The 12,194-nt window shown below is 40.6% G+C and overlaps 1 protein-coding gene across 3 annotated transcripts in view; it reads right to left on the reverse strand.

The window, feature by feature from the left end:
- DUSP29 (dual specificity phosphatase 29) overlaps window positions 1-12,194 on the reverse strand; it is a 40,966-nt gene that overhangs the window by 3,169 nt on the left and 25,603 nt on the right. For all 3 annotated transcript variants that reach the window (XM_080597180.1, XM_080597182.1, XM_080597181.1), the window contains one exon: window positions 3,688-3,908. In XM_080597180.1, coding sequence (XP_080453306.1) covers window positions 3,688-3,908 — 221 coding nt within the window. The remainder of the gene's footprint in view (window positions 1-3,687; window positions 3,909-12,194) is intronic.

The following is a 12,194-nucleotide window of genomic DNA, read 5'->3' on the forward strand; positions in this document are numbered from 1 at the left end:
AAGAGTAATAGTAAGTGGGTTCATGTCTGACTGACAGGTTTCAAAACACTTCAGAAGATTTCCAAAATGATGCAAAGCCCTTCAGGGAGTCACACAAAGGGTTGAACTGCTGAAAAAAGTAGATCTGGAGCGCTCTGACACCCTGTTAAGCTGAATTGCCACAGGAAAAAAAAAAAAAAAAAGTCCTATCAGGGCCAATAATAGTTTGTCAGTTATGCCTAGTGAAAAGTGTTAGGTACAAAGACATGACTCCTGCCAATTTAACTCCTTTGCTTCCAGGCACAAGAGGATGTGTTGGCACAAGTAGCATTGCTGTGTAATGGATGCATCAAGAACTGCCAACACTAGAGGATTAATGGTTACAGTCTGCATCCTAATCCCAGCAGATAGTCTTAGAGGCATCTTGGCAAAATTCCAGTTTCTCTGATAACTAGAAGTGCTTCTTCCTCTCTTGGAAAATGATAATCCCTTCTATTATTACTCCAAATATTTGAAACGGATGAAAACTCTCATTTGTTTGGCCCCTCATGCTTCTATTTACAGCTTCCTACCTTGTAAATGGGTTGCTATTGAGGTGATAAAATACAAGATAGGACAAGGAAAGCTTTGCTTTTGTGTGTGTGGGAAGGAAGGGATCTAGGAGAAAATGTAGTTTCGTATTATATCAACAAAGGCAAAAAGTTGCCATACAACTTTCTGAAATGCCATTTGTTGTAGGAAAATGAAGATCTTGCTTTTTTGTGTATATTCAAAGTCTGACTGCCTACCGTAGCAAAATGCTGGTACTATTCTGCAAAGCCATAGCCCTTCTGTCCTGCTCTGTGGTCTCTTCAGTTTTGATGGTAAGGACCAGTCTAAGTCGTCTTTCCCCAAGAGGGAATCCTCCTGCAGTCTCTCTGATTTTGGCCAGTTATATTCAGTTGCACCTTGGAGGACATAAAATAGCAGTATGTAGAGCCAGAGGTCTGCTGAGTGGTGACAGGTCCCCGAACTACTCTTGTATCTTAGCTTGTGCTTGTGCTTCTTGAAAATCTGTCTAGATGTAGCATTTACTTTCCAGAGCCAGATGGAGTGGTAAATGTTGAGGTGTCTTTGGTAAAATGCTTTAGGTCTTTACATCTATCTCATGTTTTCTTCTCACATTGCTTTTGTTTTTTTAATCCATCTCTAAGGTAATTTTTGCCACGACATCTTTACATGAAAAGAAAATGCTATTCTTTTCCGTTTTACATTTTGAGGAACAAAAGCACCAAGAGAATGAGTACTAAATCTGCAGCGTAGAAGGGAACTTAGAAGTTCCTTAAAATAGTGCCTTTTCTTTTATACCAGCCTCCCTGGTATAAAATTTTAAGCTGTCCTAAGGCCTGAATTCTGTGTTTTGGGAAATCCTTATGCACAGCTGAAGGATAGCATGCATGATTGTGAACAGTTTGAGTTTGCCTCTAAAGTTTGCTCTCCTAGCTGAGCTATTTTCATCTTTCTTACATCCATCTGTCCATGCTCAAAGTCTGCAAATACTGCTCTCATGAGGGAGCTTCTTAACCATGACAAAAATTTTGAAGTTAGAGTCAGAGTTATCACATTAGAACTGTTTTGGCAGCATCTAAATTGCCAGGTTTTCTGGCCTGTTGCAGAAGAAGAGGCTTCTTCATTTGTGTGACAGCTTGTTTCAACAATATTGATTACTGAGCATCTCAGCAGAAAGCGTTGTGTAAAGGCATGTAGTCAGTGTATTTGGTCACTCGGTTGGCTGTGAAGGTTACACCTCAAGCAGTGTGGTGTACAGATGAAGCAAATTCATTCACACGTTCTGATCAAAAGGTGGAAACATTTTTTTTCCCTTCTCTCTGTTCACATTTCCTGAACTCTCATGCAGAGTAACTAATGACTTCATAGTAATGGGTGTAATTATGCCACTGATCAGAAGTGTTTAGCCCCAAATACTGAGTTCTGCAGTCCTATTTCATTACCACTGGGGAAAGGCACTTGGTTACTTACTATAAAATATCATTTAGGAATCTGGATGCTTCCTGTCAGTCAGGATGTTGCAGTTAAATAGCTGTTTCATTAGGCCCTTGAAATGCACAACATCTTCTAGACCAGATGTGCATTCAGAGATAGGATGCTATCTGTTCCCATTGTTTAAAAACTGTGTGGATGTGGCAGTCAGTGCGCAGCTACAGAAATTACTGCAGCTGGTAAGGTCTACTTAAGTGCAGATTTTTTTCTGGTAGAAATGAATCCAGTTACTCTTTGACTTGGATCTTTTGTTTTGGTGCTGGACAGTTCTTTGATGTGGTTTTGAAACAAGAAGGTTCACCTTCCCCCTGTCCTGTCCTCCCCTGCCCCTATAGGTATTGGGATGCAAGTTTTTTCTAGACTTTGCAGCCTTGCTTGTGCTTATTTCTGTACCTCAGTGCAGCAGACAAAGGTATTACAGGAACAGGAAGGAAGTCTGTGTTTCTTACTTCAGCTACTCCAGTTTGATACTGACCTCTGGCTTTCAGCCATGGCTAGGCACAGGTGTGTTTTAGTTATCCACTCCTTCCCAAAGGCAGTGCTTCAGACAGACTTTTTGCAATGCCAGGTACTTTTTCTTCACAAGTAAGCAAGCTCCTCGAGCTGTTTCTCTTCTATTAGGACTTTGATTTTAAAACAACTGCTTTCAAGACTTTCTTCTAAGCAAGGGAAGAGACTTTTGCTGTAGACTGCATTAACTGAAAGGCTAAAATTGTAAAGACCTGGATGGCTTTTGGGGGTAAGCCAGGTAGTAGCTTGCTACAGCTAAGCTAAACAGCCAAGAACAGGATCTGACAGGAGACTAGCAACTTGATATGTGACTCTCTGGTATTAAGGTCTTTGTAGGTTGGCTGGGAGTCTTAAGTTTCTCTGCTGGTTTCTGGTAAAATATACTGTTGAGATAAAGTATTTTGGGGGGGGAGGAGTAGGAGTGATACTGAAAGCCAATGTGAGGCCTAGGCTTGTAGCTCTTCACATCAGTTTAAAACCTTCTGATAGAACACTGCTGGAGGTTGGCAAATAATGAATTGGTATAATCAAGCTGAGAAATAATAAAGGCTTTAACAAAATGTTTCTAGATCTCTGCTGTCAGAGCTGTTTCCATCTCCAGCTCCTTGGTAGATGGCAGAGAGAAATCTGTGTTACAGCTTGGGGTAGAGCTGATGGCCAGGTAGGAAGGTGGGTTTTGTACTTGTAGGGAGTGAAGCTGCGGAGTGACAGCCTGAAATCTTTGCAAAAAACTTGTATTCCACTATCACCACTATGCAGCCTGTTTTCATTAAACCTTTCTCAATAGGCACTAATTTGAGGAAAAGACAGCTAATTCAAGGACCCTATGCAACGTCTGTTGGTCTCAGAGCTGTTTATGAAGGAGTCAAAACAACAAAAAATCTGTGTTGGACAGGAGACCTTAATGCAAATTGTGATGTGGACTTTGTCCAGCAGCTTGGTGTAGGGGCTCTTGGGTTGGGTTGGTACCCTGCACTGCAGTGAGAAAGGTCCAGTTGCTATCACTATCCAAATAGTTTCCTTCTACTGGTTTTGAATTCTCTCTGATATTGTATTGGACTTGTTTCACTCCCACAGAGATGGATGTGGTGAACTACACTTATAATCAGATGGAGTAAAAACTGTCCTGTTTTTAACCAATTTCAGCACTCTCCTTACTTCTTTCATCCTGAAGCGCATTATCAATGAATTTAGAAGCGGAATAAAAGAACTGGCTGAGCTTGAAAGTGGGGAGATCATCTGCTTCCACTCCATGGTACTCCACAGCCATGTCATGGTAATATTCTGGCCCTGTGTCCACATTCTTCTGACCGTGAGCCGCATTGAGGATGTGGGTGAAGCCTGCCTTCTCAAGGCTGTAGCGGTCTAACGCAGTTTTCCTGTTAAAACAAAAACGGTCCTGTAAATGAAGAAGCTTCTTACTCATCCAGCAAGCCAGGAAAAACAACAAAATCTGATTTGATATGTGCTAAGTGTTAATGAAACTGGTAATTCTTCAAAATCAGCCATTTGCCATTGTAAAGATTTTAAGATGTTGTCATTTATGGAGAATGACCGCTCTGTAGTTCTTAACTATCTTTCCCAGGCCCTGGGAACACCTTAAAAATGAATTTATTTTCCTGGCACCCTTGTAACACAGGAATACTGGCTAATATCCATCTTATACAAGAAGAAACTTGAGATACTGAAAGAAATAGAATGAATTATTTAAGGTTGTAAAAAACAGATTGGTGGCAGAACTTGAAATAGGACCCATGAACGCTGATTTCCCCTTCTCTCCCATCATTTGATATTGCAGAACTAATGGAAGAGTCAGTGATATGTGAGTAGTAAGATAAAGAGTTTCTTCAAAAAGAAACTCTTCATCTCTAAAAGAAGTTACTGAGCTTCCCCCCCCCTCCATTTATTCTTGAAAAAAAAAAAAAAGAGAGAGAAAAAAAACCCCACACCCTTCCTGTGGTCACAGCTCCCTATCAGGTTCCTTTTACTGTCATGTTGGGTTAAACCAGAGATGTAAAGCAAAAAGAACTAGATAAGAAAATTGGTTATCAGCCTCCAGTGAAAGCTGAAAGTAATATTTTTAGCTTAATATCATATGTATTTTTGTTCTCTCTTCTCCTGGACAAGGGATGTGAGATAGAGGAGGAAATCCTAGGTTTTTGTGTGTCCAGTACCTGCTGTAAGTGCTTGCCAGACGCCTGAAATCCCTCAAAAAGTACAGAATTTGTGGTCAGGCACATAAAAATTCATTTTTGTCTGAACAATTGTGTTACAGAAAGCTTTTAATTCTGGAAAGTTTTGTTCTGGAAAAGCTGTCAAGTTTCATTAGTGCATAGGAAGGTTACTGCTTTTTACAAAAAAAAAAAAAGAAATAATTCTATAGGCTTTATTCTGTTAATATATTTTCACTAACTACTGCTGCCATAAATGAATTAGTGCGTGATGTGAAACAGCTTTTTCCAACCAAAAGTACCTCTCTCTGTGAATGTTTCCTGAACATTTCAATGTGTAAATGTATTTGCTGTCACACAAGATGTCATTCTGAGCTACCTGTTGTGTTTCATAACTCTGGTGGTGACAGCTCAGAATGGCTTGAAGTTGACTCCACCTTCCCACCCTCTGTCAAAGTCAAAATCCCACTCTGAGCAGTCAAGAATGTAGTGATTAGAGCAGTTAACTAGGGTATAGATGCTGAAGGTCTTACCTATGCTCTTTCTGATTTAAATTAAGCTCATAATAATTGGCTGTTCTGAGTAGATCCTTCTCGCTGCAGAAATTCCCTTCTGGACAGGAATGCTCCCTGCTGGCATTTTTACTATGAAATAATGTCACATCCATCATGCAATGATTTAAAAAGTAAATAAAAATTGAGTTAGTGGTGTGATCCCTGTCTAAGTTCAGTAGACTCTAGAGGACAGAGAGGCAGTCATATCTTGCTGCTAGTGCTGTGACTTTCTACCTTCACCTCAGGTTAGACAGTACTGACTCCTCCTTTTTGTGTTCTTGTTGCAGTGATTGACTTAGACTTTTCTTTTTATGCCTCATTTTAGGAGACTTACTCCTTAGAATTCTCTTTCTTGAGGTAGATGTGCTGTATATACTTGGCCAGCAGAGGCATTTAAGTGTTGGCCTGTAAAGATGGCCAATACTTATAAAAACAAACTAAAAATAAAACCCCAAACTGTTAAAAAGTTGTACTGTCTAAAGAGTAAAGGGGTAGTGAATAACCACGGGTTTTGGCCAAATTGACATGCTTGATGTCAACTACAAATTCTGCTTCCAAATGGTCTTATTTTGTTTTGCCTCTGTGATCCTGGAATAGAGGGTAAAGTTTTCCATTCACTGGACTTGGCCCAAAGCATGAATCCAACAATTGAAAGATTGGTGTTTTCAGATGAAAACTGTGTTCAGCTAGAATCACTGCAAGTCCTACACGCTGAATAGCAAGTAGTATTGCGTTGTAGTTAAGGTCAGTGGAAAACTGAAGCAAGTTTTGATGGACTATAGATACTGCCAAACTTGGTTTCTGCAAGCACTGCTCAGGCTAATAAAAAGCATTTGAATTAAATGATGATGATGCTCTGAGCAAGGATAATGTCAAAGAATAGCTCACATGATAATCATATTAACGTTTGACACTATTACATTCACCTGGAATCCAGTTTTCCTTTTTCCTAGATTAGGTTCTCAGGAGACTGCCTTTTGTCCTAGTGAGTGCATCTAATGCATGTGTTTCTGACAGGTGTGCTTACAGTCTTTTTCTATGGCTCAGGATCTTTTTTTAAGTGTTCAGTGTCCCCGTTGTTTTAATAGGAGTTCAGAATTAAGAGGTACTGTCTTTCACTAACTGCATAAGCAGCCAGCTCAGTCTGGCAGAGTTCCTGGGAACTGGAGTTGGTTAGCATGCATTGGGCTGGTCGTGTATGGTCCTTATTTATTTGTTTCGGTATGAAAATCTTAAACCTATATCCATCCAGTTGCTCCTATGCTGCCTAATCTTTCAGTGCTTAAAATGCCAATGCTTTTTAGGTCAGGGTCTAGTGTTGTGCCCTGGCTTTGAGGAAATTTCCTGGTTCCCCAGGCTTTTCTGTTTTTTCCCTTTCTGTCACATGTCTTCCGTACCCAGCCTTGCACATAGCTGCATGCTGTGAATTTGGGGCCCAGCATGGGATTAATCCTCCTCCTCTTTCTAATTAAACAAAAGACAGTCAGTTGTTCATTTTGCATTGGAATTCAGATCGGCCTTTGCCTTGGCCTGTTGGAGTGTGGCTGTACACTCACTCACACTCTGTGCTCACTCAGTGCTGCCCATGGCTTGCAAAGGGAGTGAGGAGCAGCAACAGATCTACCTTGAATGCTGATGTACAAAGCTCATTGTAAGAGCTTAGACTTAACTAAATCATCTTCTTTGAAATCTCTTCCTTTAAGTAAATTATAAGTGTACCAAGGAGATACCTGGGGAGATACTTATTCCACTGTTTTTGACATGAGAGTGTATATTCAGTTTTTCTTGGTGCTTAGGATACAGTTACTGTGCGATATAAAATAGTGTTCACAGGATTGCAAGAGATGCCTGTCTTGAGCTTTGGAATATGTGTCTTAGAGGAGAGCTTAAGTGATACTTACTCTTTCAGGAATGAGAGTGCTTGGTTTCAAACTTCATATACTAAGACTAAGATTTTCGGAAGCACTTACGTGCTTTTTCCTTCCACTCCATCCCCAGAGTCTTACACTTGATAAGTATGTTTTCATAAAAGATGCTTCTGCTATTCTTTTGAAAACTTTATTAATTCTTCTGAAACCTTTCCCCAGAAGCTAGGCAAACTGCCCAGTTGAACCACTGCTTGTCATACTGATCTGCCTTTTCGCTCCCGTGTAATCCATCTTTCTATTTTGATAATAAAAGCTGTGGGGCAGGCGTTGCGTGAGTTAAGACTGCCATTGCCATCATACAGTTCATGCTGTATCTGCAGCATGTTGACTGCTAGTTAGCAGAGAGCTAGAAGTAGGCTGTTAATTTTCATGAAGGGGGACCATACACCTGAAAATGCAAATGTGACTGTGCCCCTTGATATGTTTGCTTGGACCAGCTTTAGCCACCCAGTGAGCTCCAGCTTTCTGTGTAGGACTGGCTTGCTTTTCAACCTCAGCTGAATCTGTAGTGTAGATACTATTGTGGAAGTATCCTTCACTGCCTCCTTATTCTAACCAAAGCCTGTTTTTTTTTGTTTGTTTCATCTTGTCTGCTACTCCGGGTTATATCACAAGGATAATAGGGGAATAATTTTGATCTTCCTTGCAGTTTTTACGGTGTTTGAACCATTATTATTTTAGATGAACAGAAAGAATACATCAAGCATCAATATTTGCAAGTATCCAGACTAATAGCATGGGATAGTTAGATAGCAGAGACTGTTGTATGAATTGTGTACCTTTTTGGAGGATTTATTGTGCAATTTCTAATTCATTTTCAGCTGAAAGTGGCACAGGTAGTTTTCCCCTTGTAATTGGCTCAATACCAGACTCTAACAGTTGAGCTAACAATATTTGCTTTTTTCCCCACTTTGAGTGCTGCTATTTCCTAATAAAATGCAATTAATATTTCTATTTTTGTGATGGTGATTGAATTTAAAGTAGCCATTGTAAAGAGGAGTTTGCTATAATTGCCAGTGTAGGTGAAGCCATAAGCAGTTGATTACTCTTTCAATTGTTTTCATTTTGTACATCTTCACCATCTGTGCTATTAGCACTTGATTTCCTCTTACATGATGCAGTTGTGGTCTCCAGTGGCTGCCCTGAGTGTGTTTCTACACAGAGGAGGTGAAGTGTGGCGCTGGGAGATAACAGTTAAAATTTCAGTATAATTCATTTTAGTAAGGGATGAACTGGGCAGATTGGTCCCATGTAAAAACTCATCAGCTCTTCAATTCAGAGCACATAAACATATGTTAAAAGTTAAGCATACCCATAAGTCCCTCTCTGTATAGCAAAGCAGGATAAGCAAAAGCTCAGTCCTTTGCTGAATCAGACCCTGCATTTACTGTAGGACAGATGGACTCATAAAGATGCTTTGAAAATTCTGAGGCAAGGGGAAGTACTTTGATATGGGAATGCCACCCAAGTGGTGAAAATCAGAGGTGAAATAACTTTCATGTAGGGATATATTCATGATATCAGACCACCACCCAGAGGGACCAACTGACCCAAACAAAAATGTCATCCGCTTTCAGATGGTTCCATCTTTCTTAGGCTGTGAAAGGGCACGTAAAGGACATGCCCAAGACTTTAACTGTGCCTGCTGTCAGTTTTAAAGCTTAGAGTTGTACAAGAAAAGGCAAGTGCTGCAGCAAATTTGGCCTTCTGAAAGCAACAATATAAGTAAAGTAGCTATAATGTAAAAGAGAATCCTTCCTTTAAATTTGCCATCTCCAGTGTATCAATTCTCTTTTTTCTCTTTTCAGAATACTGCCATGAACAAGCTTTAGTCCAGCTACTTCTGTCAGGAAGGTGCCCAAACCAATGGGATTTGGAAGAGAGGGAAAAAAAACTTGCAAGGGCCACAGCCTGCACCTTCACATTAAGTATCTTAACAGCAGTTAACAAAGGGAAGAGAAGGTGGCTTATGATAAAAATCCAAGCGCATCTAAAAGAAGGGAAGGAATTCTGTGAGATTTCTCACGAGGAAAGTGAGCAAAGCAGCTCCCTCCACGGGAAAGTCGGCTCTTCATAGCTGGTACTGGCTGACTAGACAACTGGTACGTTTATAAGCTCTAAGTAGAGCCAAGTCTCTTAAACTTGGTGCAAAGGTTGAGCAATGTAAGCATGTTTCAGCATAGGCTCTTAAAGCCCACAGATAGATGTGACCCAGATTGACAAAACACAAGGAAATCTGAGGCAACACATTACTAGAAGAGGAATTGTTGTTCTCAAACTTTTCCATTTTCTTAAACACTGAAGGGAAGCGTAATGCAGGATGGTAACTTACCAGATGGTCAGTGTCAGAAAGAAGCATCCTGAATATAGGCAATACTGACACTTTCTTAAGAAAATCTGGCAGCTCTCCCTCCTGAGGAGAGATGTAGAGAATTTCCAATAATACTGACCCAATTTCCTGTAGCACTGAGGGAGTCTAGTGATAGTGTAGCATTGTATCCCCTTTTCCTTCTGAGGTGTTGCTCCATTTCTGTGGATACCTCCTGTTCAGTGTGAATTAGAAGAATTTTTTGGTACCACTGAAAGTACTGAAAAAGATCTTTATAACTTGTAGTAGGAAAAGATTTAGCAGCCAATTTTCCTCTAGCCCCAAATGGTGGATTTTTTTCTTGTGTGTGTGTATGCATGCATTTTTGCAAGTGATACAACATATATAAAGGAAATTCCTTTCAGCTGTCTATATAGCAAAGACATCAAACACACTTGATGTAGCCAGTTCGCGGTCCCAACTTCAGTCACTTGGGTGCCTCATCAAGTGTTAGAAATCATCAGTAGACTGGGACATCGTCTGGGGAAGGCTGGATGACAAGTGTTACTTGTCTTGGAAATGGTGTTTTACGAAGTTTATTGTCCAGTGTTACAGATCTGATTTTCTGGATTGTTAAACTGCTGTTACAGTTGGCAGATTCTCATACTAACAGAGTTGAAACTATGTCCTCATGAGTGTTGTTCTATCTAAATCTACATGCTCTCCTATTTTTCTATGATTAATACTCATATAAGTCCTAGGAGTTCATAATGCTAACCAGTGGGAGGTAACTGTTTGTTGCCCTGAGTGAGTACCATCTGTTTTCTTGTAGATTAACATAAATTGTCTTTCTACTTAGTCACTTGGAAAGAAACGTATTGTTTTCTGGAGAAGGGAAAGGGGAGAGTCAAGAACGTATTTAAAGTTATATATTTTAATTATCATAGGCTCTGATCTGTAGGTGTGAGCTACATGCATGCTTTGTTGAACCTTACGTGTGTTAGTTCTCAAAACTGTAACTCCTGGGGCTCTACAGGAACAAACATAGACCTTCACTGTCTTGAAGTGCAAGCTCAGTTCAGGTGCCTATCCAGAAGTCTGGTTTTTGTTTTTAAGCTGTAAGGAATTAGTCTCCAGAATATTTCCTTTCCTGTGGGAGTAGTTTGAGAGCACAGTAAGACTTGAAATTGTCTTAAATCCTAATGAGAGGTAGAAGAAGGCTAAGAGGAAATAAAAATGTTAGGAGCTCTTTGTCTCCAGTTAAAATATTCACTGAAACTCAGGAATGTGGAATCATAAACATTGTGTTGAGCAACAAGGCAATCACTGTCAAGCCACAAAGAAGAAACGACAAGCTGTGTGTCTGGCAGAGATTTTCCATGCAATTGCAGTGAACCAGGCAGGTTTGGGATTAGCCAGTAAAACTGCCCATGCAAGTAACCTGGTGACCGGTGAGAGAAGGAAGCAAGACAAAGCTGCTTTTCTATTTCTTTAGAAGGCTTCAGGATGTGAGGAGGACAAAGGCAGGCACTAATCCTGGTAGCAGATGAATCAAAATCTTGGCAAAGCAGTCTTTATTCCTATCACTGGGCTGTCTCCTACAAGTTCCAGTGTCTGGTCTTTTAAAAGTCCTTGGAACTTGCTGGAGGAAAATTTCAATTGGAGCTGAACACAGCATGTTATATTTTGAGGCTTTGATTATTCTGGGCCTGACAGGCTCATGGAGATTTCATTGCCTCTGGGCAACATCTGCAGTGAAGCCTTGTAACAAAGGGATTGAGTGGCCTCACAGGGCTCCTTGATAGCCTGTATTGCATTAGATGGAAGATGTGGTTACGTAGTCAGGGTAATTAATTAGCATTTCCATAAGCAGTCACAAGTCATGTTAACCTTGTAAATGCAGGAGGCAGGAATGAAGCACAGATGTGAAGGCTCTGAAGATAAACTCTGCATGTGTGTGTTCACTTGATTTTGTTGATGAGCTCCACTGAATTCTTTTAAGATCAACCTTAATTTAGCATGGCTAAGGATGCAAATACACCCAACATCTGTTCATGTCTCCATGGCAGCTCTTCGGTGACCAGGGCTACAGTAAGATCTTAAAATAAAACATTACAAACCCCCCTGACACACTGAAGAGGAAGCCGTTGGTCAGAGGTAAGATGTGGAGCTGGCTGAGGAAAAATATTAGAGGTTCCCGGACCTTGCCTGCTTCAGATCAAGTGCCTGTTCTGGTAATGAAACCTGCATCTTGCCTGCAGACCAGTTCTCATCTTGAATTTTCTGGTGCTACCTGTCAAGCTTGCCCTCAGCTGCCTGATGATAGTCATCCTCTTGTTGGGAGCCCCATTTTCTGGTGCAGCTTTACTTCTGTTCACCCCCTGCACAAAACCATTCCCTGCTTCTTTTTCCTTCCCTGTTGGCTTTCTCATTTTTCCTGGTCACATGGGGGACCTGTTTCCCCTTGAAGCACCACTGCTTTTCCTCCTGACTCAAGACCTGTCCCCTGCAGAAATAAACAGCTGCCCGGCTTAAATGGGTGTAGCTGTAAATATCTCTTGAGAAGCTTGTTTTTCTATATCTCTGCTTAGTTTGTACTAAGTGGAAGTGTGCATTTTATTCAGTCATAGCTCTTAGCAGTTACTCAACTGCAAGGTGTAACAAGCCACCGTGACAGGAACAATGACAGGAAAGACAGTCATTG

Source organism: Anser brachyrhynchus (genome assembly GCF_964034855.1).
Source record: "Anser brachyrhynchus genome assembly, chromosome: 6".
In the NCBI taxonomy this organism is placed as follows: domain Eukaryota; kingdom Metazoa; phylum Chordata; class Aves; order Anseriformes; family Anatidae; genus Anser; species Anser brachyrhynchus.